General features: G+C 50.1%; 1 protein-coding gene across 1 annotated transcript; it reads left to right on the top strand.

Annotated features, from left to right (window-relative positions):
* The first annotated feature begins 4,238 nt into the window (after positions 1-4,238).
* On the top strand, positions 4,239-15,248 carry PEA15 (proliferation and apoptosis adaptor protein 15). Its single transcript, XM_027840055.1, has 4 exons — positions 4,239-4,336; positions 12,237-12,427; positions 13,331-13,486; positions 13,788-15,248. Exons 2-4 carry the CDS (start codon positions 12,256-12,258, stop codon positions 13,850-13,852), a joined length of 393 nt encoding a protein of 130 aa, XP_027695856.1. The 5' UTR covers positions 4,239-4,336; positions 12,237-12,255; the 3' UTR covers positions 13,853-15,248.
* The last annotated feature ends 1 nt before the right edge of the window (position 15,249 follows it).

The raw sequence follows: 15,249 nt of genomic DNA, 5'->3' as shown, positions 1-15,249 counted from the left end.
ACCCCTATTTGCCTCAGTTCCCCATCTGTAAAATAGGGACACTGGAGAAGGAAACGGCAAACCCCTCCAGTATCTTTGCCAAGAAAACCTAGAGTCAGACATGACTGAATAACAACAACAGTACAATTCCAATCATTTCACACATGAGGAAAATAAGGTTCCAAGAGTGGGAAATGACCCGAACTCCAAATCCAGTGCTCTTTCCACTATACCACATCCACTGTCAGGTTTCCTTCTAGTAGAATGTAAGCTTCTCGAGGGGCTGAAACTGGTTTTTTCTGTGTGTAGTACCCATCTAGGATACTGCTAGGCACCTCATAGCTACTTACTAGTTACTTGCTGAATAAATGAATGAATTGACAGGATAAAAGTGATGTTTCAGGGGAGGTCAAGTTGATGTCAGAGAGTCTGGAAGCAAGGAGATCAACCAGGAGGTTGTTGAAATAATCATAGGATGATAGAATGTTAGACCTGGAAAGGACTTTGTTGTTGTTTGATCGTGTCTGACTCTTTGTGACCCCATTTGAGATTTTCTTGGCAGAGAGACTGGAGCGGTTTGCCATTTCCTTCTCCTGCTCATTTTACAGATGAGGACACTGAGGCAAGCAGGGTTAAGTGACTCGCCCGGGGTCACACAGCTAAAAAATGTCTGAGGCCAGATTCGAACTCAGATCTTTCTGACTCCAGGCCCAGTATTCTATCTACTGCACTACCTAGCTGCCGTGGAAGGGATCTTAGAGTCCATTTAGTCTAAGCTTCTAATTGTACAGATGAGCAAACTGAGGCCCAGAGAGAAGAAGTCACTTACCCAACATTACACCACCTGTGCTTAGTAGAACCGACACAGGGACCCACACTTCCCAATTCCCTGGCTGATGTGATTTCCACGACACCACACTGTCTCTCCAAGGCAAGCAGAGGCATGCTTTTAGGCTCCCTATTCTGTGCACAGTTGCCAAATTAATCTCTCCTAAAACACTACTGAAGAGCACGTCAAATTCATTTATTCATTCATTCCAAAGCATCTACTATCCAAAATAGCTATTCTGTGCCTGGCACTGAGCTAGGTGCTGGGATTGCAAGGAGACACATGAAACCATCTCAGCCCTCAGGGAGCTTACATTCTACTAAAGGGAGACAAGGGAGGTCTGGACTAGGTTGGTGCAGAGTGGAAAAGAGATTCTGTTGGATTCTGTAACAAGTAGGGAAGGGAAGTGAAAGTGGGCAGAGTCTGAGTCAGATCAACCAAGGGGGGGGGGTGCGGTAGTGAGAGGGGCAAACATCAGAAGAAAAGAGAGGATGAAGAAATCTAGCAACATTCCTATTTAATGACCCCTCAGCTACCTCCTTCCTGGGTCATGATTGAAGTGTCGACTGCGTGGGAAGGACAAGAATGAAAGGGTTTCTAGCATCCACGGCGCTGGTCGGGTCAAAGACCCCTGAGGAGTCTTCTGCTTTCTACTAATCAGTCTAGAAGGGCTTTCTAGAAAAAGTGAGGTTTCAAGGGTTCATAATTCAACCATCGGTCATGTCACAGAATCCCAGATCTGAAAGGGGCTTCTGAGGTCATGAGTCTCACTCACACTTGAAGAGGACTTTCAGGGGCACCTAGCGGTGGTGCAGTGAATAGAGCACCGGTCCTGGATTCAGGAGGACCTGAGTTCAAATCCGACCTCAGACACATAACACTTACTAGCTGTGTGACCGTGGGCAAGTCACTTAACCCCATTGCTAGCCCCTGATGTTACATTCCTTCTCTGCTACCGACTTGCCTTGGCCAAGTCACTTCCATAGGCTTCCTTTTCTTCCTGTCTGTGTAAAAGAAGGTGGTTGAACTAGCTAATTTCTAAAGTCCTTTCTAGTGCTGAAGTCTTATGATTCAAGGAAAGAAGAAAGGATTATAAGCAGAAGTTGAAGGGACCTTAGAATCTAACCCCCTTATTTTACAGGTGAAAACCAAGTCCCAGAATGATGGAGTGACTGTCAAGGCCATAGAGGTAAGTAGCAGAGGCAGGATTCAAACTCAAGTCCTATAGCTCCAAATCCTTTGCTCTTTCCAATGAGCCAGGCTGTCCAATATGATCCAGTGACTGAAAGATGACCCAGTGAAGGGGGTAGTGACAGAAGAGTTAATAGTCACAAGAAAGTGACAGATGAGGAAGGCAAGTTGGCAAAGGAAGACATGAAGAGCAAAAACCGAAATCTAGACTGTGGAAGGGCATAAGATGGACACATCTTTCTGGGGTCTGGTTTGGGGTCCCAGCTAAGTATGGACAAATCATTTTTGTTATTGTCCCCTGAAGTCACTGAGTTGTTTTCAGTCGTGTTTGACTCCTCGTGATCCCGTTTGGACCTTTCTTGGCCAAGATACTTGAGTGGTTTGCCATTTCCTTCTCCAGCTCATTTTGCAGATGAGGAAACTGAGGCAAACAGGGTTAAATGATTTCCTCAGGGTCACACAGCTAGTTAAGTGTCTGAGGCCAGATTTTAAATCAGAAACTCTTCCTGACTCCAAGCCTAGTGCTCTTTCCACTGCCACCTAGCTGCCTAAATTATCTGTGCATTCATTAAAAAAAAATCAGAAAAAAATAGTGCTGTGTTGTACTTTGTGGGGGTCTTATTGCCCACGCTTAAGGTCAGCTCTGCCTCTTGGTCTGAACTCCTTAAGCAATTCCTACTAGGGCAGAGCTAACAGGCCTCTCACCTGGAGCCAGACTGTTGGGGAGAAGGCTGGGACAGTGGAGAGTCGGATGGCATTCAACTAAGTGCCTCCCTCTCCCTTGAGGTAAACAATATTGTAGGGGGTGAGGTGAAGAAACCCAAACAAGAGGGGTGGTCAAAGTCAGAGGGAGGACAGTCGCTTCCTTATTCCTCTTTCATTTCATTCTGGCTGTTCTGGGGTAGCTAGGAAAGCCCCTGAGGGTTTTGGGGGGAAGTGAGAGTCACTAGCCCAGGACACTAGAAGGGCCTGAACCACCCCCAGGACTATATACTTTCCGCAACAGAATAGTGACTCCTAAACTAACTGTTGTTTTGCATGCTGTTGGCCAATATTTACACACTGCTGGCCCAGACCCCAGACCCTTCTTTTTTTTTTTTCATTCAGTTTTCTTTTCAGCGCTCTCTTCTCAACCCCTCCCCCACCCATTGAGAAGATAAGAAATACAAAACCCCTTACAAATATGAAGTCATGCAAAATAAATTTCCACATTAGCCTTGTGAAGAAAAAAGAGGAAAAAAAAAAAAGAAAGAGAACAAAAAATATGCTTCAATCTGCCACTCTGAGTTCACCAGTTCTCTATCTGGAGGTGGATAGCATTTCTCATCCTGAGTCCTCCGGCACTGCGGTGGGTCATTATGTTGATGAGAGTTACAAAGTGTTTCACAGTTGATTATCTTTACAATATTGCTGTCACTGGGTAAATTATTCTCCTGGTTCTACTCTCTTCATTTTGCATCAGTTTATATAAGTCTTTCCAGATCTTTCTGAAACCATCCCCTCCATCATTTCTTGTAGTCCAGACCCCTCATTTTAGGAAAACGAAAGGATCTCTAGGAGGAATGAAGGGACAGAAACGTGCTCCTGGGATCAGACAAACACTCAATCAAGACAGAGGGAGACAAACTGGAAGATTAAGGAACGGTCCTCACTGGGTCCCTCCCTTCCCCCCAATCCACGAGACAAAGCAATATAAGTCATGTACGAAAGCAGCTACCCCGGCGCCCCAGCCCTATCCCCCTACCCCTTTCCCTCTCGCACTTAGGGGAAACTAAGGCAGCCAGGGAGGGAAGAGATTTTCCCGATTGTCACGGGAGGACTGGGGGGCCTGGGAGTGGGGGAGAGCCCAAGGTTCTAGGATCTCTGTCAAGGGAGAAGAACCCTGAGTCTCCCGCTGTGGCTTCCGAAGACTGGAGGTAGGGGGGCGAGAAGAACGGTTTACATCATCCCCTCCTTCCATTCTCCCCAGCGGGCTAAGAGCACTGAGTGCCGAGTAGAGGAAGGGGGCGGGGCGGCTGAAAAGGGCTTGGATCCCAGCTCTCGGGGAGGGGGCTGGCGTCCCCTCCCCTACGCCGGACGCCCCCCTCCCCCTCCGCTCCTCGCCGTCGGCCAGAGCCCCGGCCCCCGCCCCCGCGGCGGCCGCTCCCGCCCCCCGCCCCTCCCCGGCTCTGACATCACGGGCCGGCCGGGTGGGGCGAGGCGGCGCTGGGCTTGGGGCTCGGGCTCCGGCAGCAGCGGAAGAGGCGGCGGCGGCGGCGGCTCCTGAGGCTGGTCAGGAATCAGGGCAGTCCGGAGTGCCCGGCCCGGCCCGGCCCCTGCGCGCTCAGCTCCGAAGAGGTACCAGGGCTCCGGGTGGAGACGCCAGTCCCCGGGGGCAGGGGCGCGCGAACGTCTGCGGACTGTCCAAGTTGGGGGGGGGCGCAGCGGCCAGGCTGGGGCCGCGCCATGGGGGGGAACGAGGCCGGGGACTCGGGGGCCACGCGGCGGGATGAGGTCCGGCGGGGGCCGCGGCCCCTGGGGCGCATCCTGGATCGGGAGGGAGGGGCGGTTTCGGCGGCACGTTTTCCCCCCGGACTCGGCATCTGGAGTCGGAGCGGGGCCGGGATTAGGATGGAGCTCGCTTCCCGCCCAGCCCTCGGCCCAGGCCAGCTCCGGCTCCCCGCTCCTCCTTCCTCTCCACTCTGGACAGGGCCGCGGCCGCGCCCCTCCCCCCATCTCTCTCCCCCTCCCCTCCAGTTCATCCCATCCCACTCCATCGCATTCCAGGTTCTTTTTCCAAGTGCTGGCTCTCTCTCCTTTGAGGGTCAGGGATAGTAGACCCCAGCCCCTTGTTATTGGGGAGAGATCAAAGTAGATATCTTGCCTGGGAGACTCCTGAGTCCTTTGACTGCTCAGGAGGGTCTGTGATTGGGGGGGTGGGGTCAGATGGGGCTGGGGAGGGGGTTCTGTTTAAGGAAGGAGCAGAGGCATCTGGTCATACCCTCAACTTCCTGCAGTCTGTGCCTGGCTGACCGGGAGACACCCTGTGTAATTGGGGAGGGGGCTATTTGGGAGTCAGTTAACACAGATGTGACACAGTGTAATGGTGACATACTGATGTGATTCTCACACACAAACACAATCACACACAGGAGCCTGGCTGAATGCTCTGCGTTTTCTCTTCCTCACTCCCACCCCCACATGAGTAGAACTACTGGATTGGAGGTTTAGAGGAGGCTGGATTCTAACAGGACAGCTGCCTGGGGTGTGGAAGGGCCACTGGTCCTAGCCCTTGCCTGACTTGCTGAACAGCTTCATCCAACCCTGTGCCTCTGTTCTCCTTGTTTAAAGCTTTAAGCAGGGGATGGGAGAAAAATCTTGGTTCCTACCCACCCGGGGACTGGGTGGGGCAAAATCCTATGGTTAAGTTGATTGGAGATCTCAGTTGGTTATGAAGCAAAGGTGTGGACACCCTGGTAGTCTCCTGTCTGCCCCAGTCTGGAGCCGGGGAACTGGCAGAGTGGTAGAGGTACCCTACAGTGAGCTCAGCGGTCAGAGTAGGAAAAGGGGGGAGGAGAGGAAGAGAATGAGTATGAGTCAGTCAGGGATGGAGAGGGAGTCAGAAAGAATGAGGGGAATATGAGAGGAAGAGACAGAAAACATTGAGAGAGACAGAGAGAGAATGGGATATCAGATGGAAGAGTGATAAAGGTAGGAAGACTCTGACATCACCTTATGCCTCTTTCTCCCTCCAAATGTCTGAAGGAAGGACTCTGTGTCTGTGCAGTTCGTGTGCCTCAAGCCCCCGGGGCTGTCAGAGCCATAATCACTTTAATTGCTAGTTCCCTTTGTGGTTAAACACACTTGCCAGCTGTACCCTCCACTGCCTGCTCCTCTGGTCCCTCCTAGTGCCGGTGCCTGGACCCAGCATGGTGAAGAAGGCCAGTACAGGAAACCTTTTCACCCCAACCTCCTATAGGGGAGAGATTGGACACTTTAGATAGATACACATTTATAAAACACAGCACCCTCAAATGCGTAAAGGACTGTGCTAGTCAACCTCACACATTCACCTATAAACTCATAAAGGCAGGTTTTCAAACAGACTGTCATACATACACACAGGTAACCCTAAGAAACACTATCCCCATTGACTTGGACAAGATCTCACACGCACACACACACACACACACACACACACACTGTTATCATGGATAGGTTAGTTACCCCACCTCTTAACTTGGGCAAGGGGACTAGGTGTACCCCAGGGCTTCTCACTAGACCACAATGGGCACAGAATCATGGAGCAGGCAGAGGAGGGATAAAGAACAGGAAATTCTAGGAGTCCTGAGTACCTGTTGCTCCTACCAGGAAGGATAAAATCATGGGAAAGAGGGACGGAGGTTGCCTCAGTCTCAACCTGCCTGTGTGCCTGGGAGAGAAACCTTAGCTAAGGAGGAAGAAAAATTGAGTGGGGAGGAGGAGAGAATATGGCAGTCAAGAAGAGGAGAAAGAGAGATTAATACAAGGAAAAGGGAGGAAAGAAGAGATGAGAGACAGAGAGGGAGAGAGACATGGAAGGAGGATGGAGATGAAGGGAAAGGGTAGCAGAGAGATCCTGAGAAGCTGAAATGAACCAGAGATGTAGGGGAACAAATGGATGTGAAAGCTCTGGGGTGCTCTGCAGCCTGGTCCCTTTCCAGGACTGAGTTCTTCCATCTCAGGGGAGCAGGCAGAAGCAATGAAAAGATAGATCTCCAGGCCCAGAAGTTAAAATAATGAGAATCAATTTAATTCAACACAGATTTATTAAGTGCCTGCTATGTGCCAGCCCCTATACTAGGCACTGAGGAAAGAAACAATATCTGCCCTCAAGGAGCTTACATTCTACTCATAGTTCAATATTGATATAAAGCACTCTGTGCATTAAGACTTTTTACTTCAGATCATGACAAGGAAATGCCTTTCTTGTTTACCCTACCCCACCAGCCTCTCCTTTACCTCACACTTAAAAATTGTTTTATTAATATCTTTTATTTTGATATCACCTGCATTTCCCAAAACACCACTCTTTCCTTCCCCCTCCCAGAGAACCATCCTAAAAACCATCCCTAAAAACAACAAATCAAAAGGAAAAAATCAGTTGAGTAAAACTAACCAAGTGCCACATCACATGCAGTTTTCCACACAAAGGGGAGGGAGGTACATTCTCATTTCTTTTCTTTGGGGCCAAACTTCAGGTCATAATTTTACAGCTTTGAGTTTCCATTGTTCTGTCGCTCTTTCCATTTTACTTTGTTTCGTTACATTATTGCTTATCTTATTTTCCTGGCTTTGCTTATTACACAGTTCCTATCTTCCTATACTTCTCTGAATTCCTTATATTGCACCATCTCTTATAGTGTAGTTTGTTCCACTTGCTCCTGTCCGTCTCTGGACAGGTCAGAGTACCAGCACCAGAAGATTCAAACTCCTTGGGAGTTTGAATATGCCATTCCCCCAACCATAGTTCCATAGTGCCTTTCCCTGGGCACCAGTGCCTGGTGCTGGGACAGCTAAACCAGATGTGAGGGCAGGGGTTGGGCCTCCTAATCCTCTGACTCCCACTGCATTATCCTGAGCTTACTGAGGAATTTGGCACCAGATACTCAATTTGGGGAGGGGGAGCAGTGGGGAGGGAGAGGCAGTGAGGGAGAAAGAAGGGTAGTGTATGGCAGAGCTTGGGGATGTGGAGTCACCCAGTGTAGGAGCCTTCAAAGATGAAGTCCTGGGGATAGTTAGGGACCACAGCCCTTTTTCCAAGGCACCTGAAATGTGGGTCTGCCCCAGTGCTTGGGGTGAAGAAAAAAGAGTCAGGAATAATTTGGGCAGGAATCTTTTCTCAGTTTTCCCCAGTACTCCCGATGCTCTAAAACAGACACTTGTTTCCCTTTCCAGCATTGAATGTGATTATCATCCCTAGTCCACAAACAGGAAGGGGACAAAAAGCAGATTCATGCACCCCCAGTTTGGGGAAAGTCATAGGATCACAGAATTAAAGCTAGAAGTGACTAACGATCACATAGCCCAATCTTTTCTTTTTTACAGAGGAGGAAACTGAGGCTTGGAGAGGTAATGACTTGCCCAGGGTTGATTTAATGTCAAAATGTGTAGATATCCCTTTAGTGATCACCCCCATCTCAGTGTTTTTATTCTTCCCAAGAGTATTCAGTGCCTTCCTCTCAAAGTGCCCCCCCATTTATCCCTAAGTCCTATCTTTTTCTCCCTCTATCCCCTAGGAAGCCCCTGCCTCAACCTCTGTTCCCAGTTATAGTTCTGTTCCCAGAAACCCAGTAGGTTTCTACCCCTCCCACCCTAGTGGCCAGGCAACTCCCATCCCAATTTATCAGTGACTGATGAGCATTTGCTAAACCAATATTTATCCCCCTCCCTCTCTCAAAATCCCCAGCTTGGGCTGGCCCAGACTAAGGGCAACTTGTGTTTGGGACGTACCCTAGGGGAGCCCTGGAAGCAGGAGAGAGAAGAAGGGGAGAGGAAGGAACTAAGGAAGGATCAAGGAAACAGTAAGGAGTTGGGAGAATGAGCACAGAGGGAAGGGGGACTTCCTGCTTTAGTTCCGGGTTCCTGCCTTGGTATCCTGTCCCCCACCCAGAGCCAGATGGGGCAGTGTGGCGCTGTTTGAGCACTACGCTAGCCAACCCTCTGGAAGAATGACTTCCCAAAGTAGAGACAAGCAGAATTGCCCAAAAACCTCATAAAGTCCTGGCTTGGGGGTGGGAGAGGTAGTATGAACTGAGAGGGAGTGGGTAACAAACAGCCAGGATCATGCAGAATAGAGAACTTCTAAGACCCAGGACCCAGATTAAATCCCGAGTTCCATTCCCTGGGTCTGGATGTGCTAGAGTCCTAGAATTCAGCTTTACACAGAGCAACCCTGTCCAGAAGTTTGGAGCTCCTCCAACAGTGAGGGGTTGGGAGCATGGTAAGAGAAGAGGGATGGAAACCCTGCTCCCACAGGGATCAAGGACATCTGGGAGCCCCAGATTAGGAGGCTGGACTCAGTTACCTCTGAGGTTATTCCTTCTTTCCTCTCCATCCTTTCCAATGCTAGGATTCTGTTTCTATGCTCTCTGCTCCCCAGCTTCCCTCCAGGGAGGGACACACCTTGGCAGTTGCTTCCTGGGTCCTCCAGAAGTCTTACATCCCTCCTGCTGCAGTTCTCCCTTGCCCAGGCTAAAAGGGCACCTCCATGCAGACTATGGAGTCCCTGTTACGATCATTGTGTGTAAAATGTAGTGGGGGAGGGGGACAGTCTGCCCAGCTACAGTTGCCATAGTGAGACTGGAGTTTTTCTCAGCTTCTATAGGTACTCTTCCCTCCTCTCTGTCATCCCTTGATCCTTTCAGGATCTCTTATCCACCCCAGCCTTAATCCCAGTAGCCTTTTCCTCTCCCTGACCTTGGTCCCAAAGCTGATGCCCAATCCTTTTCTCACACATACCGACAGATGTGAGTGTTCAACACACGCACACTCACTCTCTCTCTCTCTCTCTCTCTCTCTCTCTCTCTCTCTCTCTCTGCCTGATCCCTTTGACACTGCAGGTACTCTCCTCCTCTACTGCCTCTGTGGGTGTAGGTCACACATTACACTAATCCCTTGTAGATATATCTCATACTTGCACCCGTGACTGCATAACTTCTCTTCAGACAGACACATGCCCACACATAGAGTATGACTGTCAAGTGAGACAATCAATGACATACTCATGAAGATTAGCTTGGTTACCCAGATAATATGCAGCACACACCCATCTTCCCCTTCTCAGAGGCTCCCCCCTTGGCCCATATGTACCCTTCCTTCATGGGTTCTCTTGCCTGCTGAGCTGGGGACAGAGCAAAGGATACTTTTAGTATGTTGGGTGACCTGTTCCTTCCTACCTTTTCCTTTGATTTTTCCCGTCCGTTTCAGTTCCCACACCCCATAACTGCCCCCCAACTCCCCACGTCTTATCGCCCTGCCCATCATCTTCCATCCCACCCATTCTGTCTGTCCCTGGGGAAGGGGGTTGGGCAGCACAGGAGCTAGCTGGCTGTGACCTAGATTACTGGGTGGAGACAGTTCCTGGTGCTGACAGGCAGAGAGCATTGTTCTCAGCCCAGCCAAGGCCTGTAGCCACTGCTGGGCCCTTCTGACTGCACCTAGGTGTGAGAGTGCGAGTTTGTGTGCCTATGTGGCTCAGGCTCATTGTGGGACGCACTTAATTCCTTTTGTATATGGATGCTACAGTGCCTGCCCTAGAGGGTTCCTTGTTTTTCCTAGTCTGAGCAGGGAACTGGGAATGAGAACTCCAGCATCCTGGCTACTATGTCTGGTGTCTGCCTCAATTTCCCTGTGAACCAGGAAGTGTGTCTATGTTCATGTATGATAAGATGGGATAGAAAGGGAAGGTTTGGTGGGGTAGGAGAGGGTGCTGAGGGCATGTTAAGAAGATGTAGTTTTGTGGACAGCCCCAATTTAGAGAAGGCTGGTAGGGGGATCATCTCTACTAGATATCCTAGATTCCAGTATATCACCGTCCCACCAGTCAATGCTGTTCCTAGGCCAATCTCAAGAGGAATTCACACCTGCAAGAGTGGGGAAGTAGTTCTCTCCCTCATCTTTTAACTTTGTTCCATCCTAGTCGAGGCCCAGTCCCTCTCAAGGTCAGCATTAAAAAGGATGCTTACCTTCTTCTTCCTCCCTTATTTGGAGGTCTCAATAAAATAGGCATGGGGAATCTAGAGGGAGTTTAAACTAGATCTGGTCCTTGCATCTCTCCATTTCCTGAGACTTTGCAATCCCAGGAGAGTGGGACAAGGGCAAGTGAAAGAGTTTCAGTGGATAAAGACTGGAGATAAGGATAACAGTGGGGTCCACACATGAAGATCCAGGCAAGAGATTATAGGATCAGATTTAGAGGTGGAAGGAACCGTAGAGGTCACTGAATTAAATTCCCTCAACTTACAGAAGAAACTAAGGCTAAAGAAGTAACTTACTCATAGTCACACAGGTAGCAAGTAGCAGAGCTAAGATTCAAACCCAGGTCCTCTGATCCCAAGTCCTGTAAATCATGACAGGACCAGGGCTGGACAAAGGCTTGGAGGAAGAGATCAGAGGTGTAAAGGGAGTTGATGCGTAGGAGGGGGAGATAGCAAGACAAACTAGACGGAAGGGAGGCTGACCCAGAAAGGATGGTATAGGCCTAGTCTATCCCCACCTCTATTCTGATACCACCCTAGAAACCATTTCTCTCCCCACCTCACCCCACCCCCAATGCCACCCAGCCGGCCTGGGAACTGGGCAGGGGGCCAGCACCAGCCGCTTGGTATTCCTGGGCGCGGGGGACATACAAAGGACCACAAAGCCTGGGAGAGAAAAGGGTGAGTGGGAGCTATGGGCCAGTCTGAGGAGAGAAAGGACCCTACGGGGGATGAGGGAGGAGATGAAGGGACCACTGCTCCCTGCCTTCCCCCATGGGGCTGAATGCACTACTGAACCCAGAGGGGCCATAACAGGGGGGCAGGCTTTCATCCAAAAGTGACTCAATGTAGAAGGGGATACAGCTGGAGCTCATAGGCCAGATCTCAGTGGGAAAGAGGGGCTTTCTTACCCTGGCAGGGGAAGGGGCCCAAGCTCCTTTGGAAGAGGACAGGAACTGGGATTCTTGGGTTTCTGTGCTGAATATCCCTCTCATAAGCCTTCCTTTTAGCCATCCTCAGTAGTTAGTCGATTGGGGGGGGGGGAGAGTAGACAGTGGGTGAGAAAGTCAGAAGCTAGGTTGTCATGGTAACCGCCTCCTCCGTCAGGGGAGTTGTTACCAGGGTTACTGATGGGGGGAAGAAGGAAAAATGAGGGGTAGGGAAAGGGGTGTGTCTGTCTTTGTGGTCCCTTCCCCCAACTCATCTCCTTGCCTCCTACCTTCCTATAGCTCCTCCTCCAGGGCAGAAACATCTTTCTTCAAACAGCCAAGGCTTGGGCCTGCTTTTCCCCTAAGCATTTCCTTATTTTTCTCCCCTCTCTCTACCCCTGTGTATCTGGAAAACCTGGGTGTTGGAAAGGCCTCAAGGAAGGAGCTAAAGGCCATCTTCCCTTGATTTCCAAAAGGCAACCTAGAGCTGTGGCTTCACCCAGAAGTAGAAAGGCTAAGTACATAGGTGGCTTGAGTGACCAGTGAGGGCAATGGGATCATCATGGCCTAAATTCCTTTTTTCTGGTTCAGTTCCCTAGAACCTTCAACCATGGCAGAGTACGGGACCCTCCTACAGGACCTGACTGACAACATCACCCATGAGGACCTGGAACAGCTTAAGTCTGCCTGCAAAGAAGATATCCCAAGTGAGAAGAGTGAGGAGATCACTACTGGGAGTGCCTGGTTTCACTTCCTCGAGACCCACAACAAGTTGGACAAAGGTATGTATGTGTCTCTGTTTGTGTGTGTGTGCGTGCATATTCGTGCCCTTGATGGAGACCAGGAACTTCTGAATGTCCCTAAGACCTCCACACTTGGATCAATTTCTGACCATCTGCCTGCTGGGTGGGGTGGAGGGGGCAGGAACAAAAGGAAGAAGCTTGAAGGAATCAGAAAGCCTCCTCATGCTTGCCAGACCTGCCTAAGAAGTGTTCGTTTAGGGGTGGGCTTGTCTACTTACCCTTCTACCTAAACCTCCCAGACTTTTGACCAGTCCTACATGAGAAATTTTCTTCAAATATTATACAGTAGTTTTACACTGGAATTTCTGTGGAAAAATACCTGCTGGTGTTGTATTGTGGGGCACGCCATCAGACCGTACGTATGTATGGGGAGCAGGGGTTCCTCCTCCTTACCAGCCTAAAACCCTGACCCAATATCTACCTTCAGTCCACAATGATGCAGACACTTTGGTGACAGGGATGCCCTGTTCCCCCTTACAGCAATATGGTGTAGTACTTTATTAGAATGGCGGCTCCAGCCTTTATTAGCTGTGTGACCATGGACAAGTCACTTAACCACTTGGAGCCTCAGCTTCCTCATCTGTGTGATGGGGAAAATAGTCACACTCAACCTCACAGGGATGTTTATGAGGAAAGGGCTTTGTAATAACCTTTAGTCGCTAATATGAACTGTCATTCTTGTTACGACGTAATTACAACGATTTTTAGAGGTGCAGGCTCCTCTCAGCCTTTAGAAGCACTCTTAAGATTCATCTGTCCTCACAGCTACCTCCAAACTCTTCCACCTTTCCCTGTCTATACGCAGCCTTGGCTCTGACACCCAGAGGGCTCCGGGAGGTATGTGCTCTGCCAGCTCTAAATTGCTGACCCTCATCTTTCTAGATAACCTGTCCTACATAGAGCACATCTTTGAGATTTCAAGGCGACCAGACCTGCTTACCATGGTGGTTGACTACAGGACCCGTGTGCTAAAGATCTCTGAGGAGGACGAGCTGGACACTAAACTGACCCGCATTCCTAGTGCCAAGAAGTACAAAGGTAAGAGACACTGCCTGAGGTAGCCCCACAAGTAGCCAGCCTTCTGCTGTCTTCTTCCTTTGCCTTCCTGCTCACTGCCACAAAGTCATCCTCTGCCCTTTCTCTATCCTTAAGTCCCTCCCACCCCAGGATTCCTTGGGTACTGGAGGCTAGGCCTCCAGATGCTTGGGTTATGGTCCCTGGCTTGGAGGAATAAAAGGCTAAAACAGCCAAACAGGGTCTTGTTTCCCTTCATAAAGAACCCATTCCCCATGCCCTATAGCCACAGCCCTCCCTGGTTTCATCCCCTTCTTTCCCCCAGACATCATCCGGCAGCCCTCAGAGGAAGAAATCATCAAGCTGGCCCCCCCGCCAAAGAAGGCTTGAAGGAGGAGGAGGAGGAAGAGGAGGAAGGTTGGACCTTCAGTGGACCACCCCCATCCTCCTGGGGAGGGGGCAGGGGCAAGCACTGCACCACCACCCCCTACCCTACCTATTCACTAACCTGGTCTTAACCACTCCCAATTGTGTGTGTGCGTGTGTGTGCGCACGCTCTGGCTGTCTGTCTGTCCGTCTAGCTCGCCTAGTCCCCCCTGGGTGGGTGGGGGGGGCAGGGTATGGGGTCTTAGTCCCCCCACTCTAGGGGGAGGTGGGGGCTATTTCTATGCAAATAGAAATCAGCACAGTCCCCCTGCATCTCCCACTTCCACTCCCTTACCTCCTTATGCCGCCCCCCAAAAAGTCTAGGAGCAGAGGGGGGTTGATTTTTCCCAATGAAATGAGGAAAGATGGGGATGAGGAAAACTAAGAATGTTGAGGGGTTGGGAAGGGCCCATTCAGGGCTGAGAAGAGAGAAGACGTAAGGAAAGAGTAAAGTAGTAGTTCTAGGCCAGTGTGGCCCAGGAGTGGACCTGAGCTCCCCACTTGGGAAAGGCTCAGTGAGGTCAATATTCATGCACTGCAGTTGAGCTATAGGGCAGATCCCCTCTATGCCCTCCCTCCATTCTCTAACAGGATGGAAGGGCATGAATAAACAAACCCCTTTTCACTTTTCTCTAACCCACCTGAGATGGGTATAAGAAGCTCTCTAAAGTTGAAACCCCTGTTTGCTTTCCATTCTAGAAAGGCAGAGGAAGTGGGAGGCCAAAGCTGAGGGAGGATGGCAGGGAGCAAGTGTCCCTCCCTTGCTCCTCCATTCATCTTCTGTGACTGTTTCATGAGGCACTGGACCTGCGGGTTCCAATTCCAATCTATCCCTACTTTCAGGGCCCATTCCCCCACCATTGGCTAATGGGGAATTGCCCCTGTTTCTTCAAACTTGGAATGCCCCCAGACAATAGAGAAGGGGAGGGGGAAACTACAGTATTTTCTTTTGCACTAATTTTGCACCCCTAGGCAAGAGACCTGGCTCAGTCTGGGAGGGAGAGCACTAATATCACTCCTCCACTTGGCCCCATTTCCTGGCCCCTTGGGTTTATGGCCATTTCCTAGCCAAACCACTAGGGAGTACTGACCCCAGCCTATGGACCCCAAGATGCCCCTCCCTACCCTGACCGTGCTAACTGTGTGTACATATATATTCTACATATATGTATATTAAACCCGCACTGCCATGTTTGCCCTTTTGTGGTTTCTAGCGTTAACTTATTGTTTAGATCAGACCAGAGAGCTTGGGGAAAGGGAGTAGGGTGGGCGATGGGGTGGCATAGAAGGGCTGCCACACAGCCAAAACAGAAGAGTAGGCAATTCTTAAAAAAAAAAAAAAAAAAAAAAAAAAAAAAAGG

This window comes from Vombatus ursinus, unplaced genomic scaffold (genome assembly GCF_900497805.2).
Source record: "Vombatus ursinus unplaced genomic scaffold, bare-nosed wombat genome assembly UNPS02014838.1, whole genome shotgun sequence".
Taxonomy (NCBI): Eukaryota; Metazoa; Chordata; class Mammalia; order Diprotodontia; family Vombatidae; genus Vombatus; species Vombatus ursinus.
The sequence above is the reverse complement of the archived record's forward strand: the minus strand, read 5'-3'. Positions and strand labels throughout refer to the sequence as shown.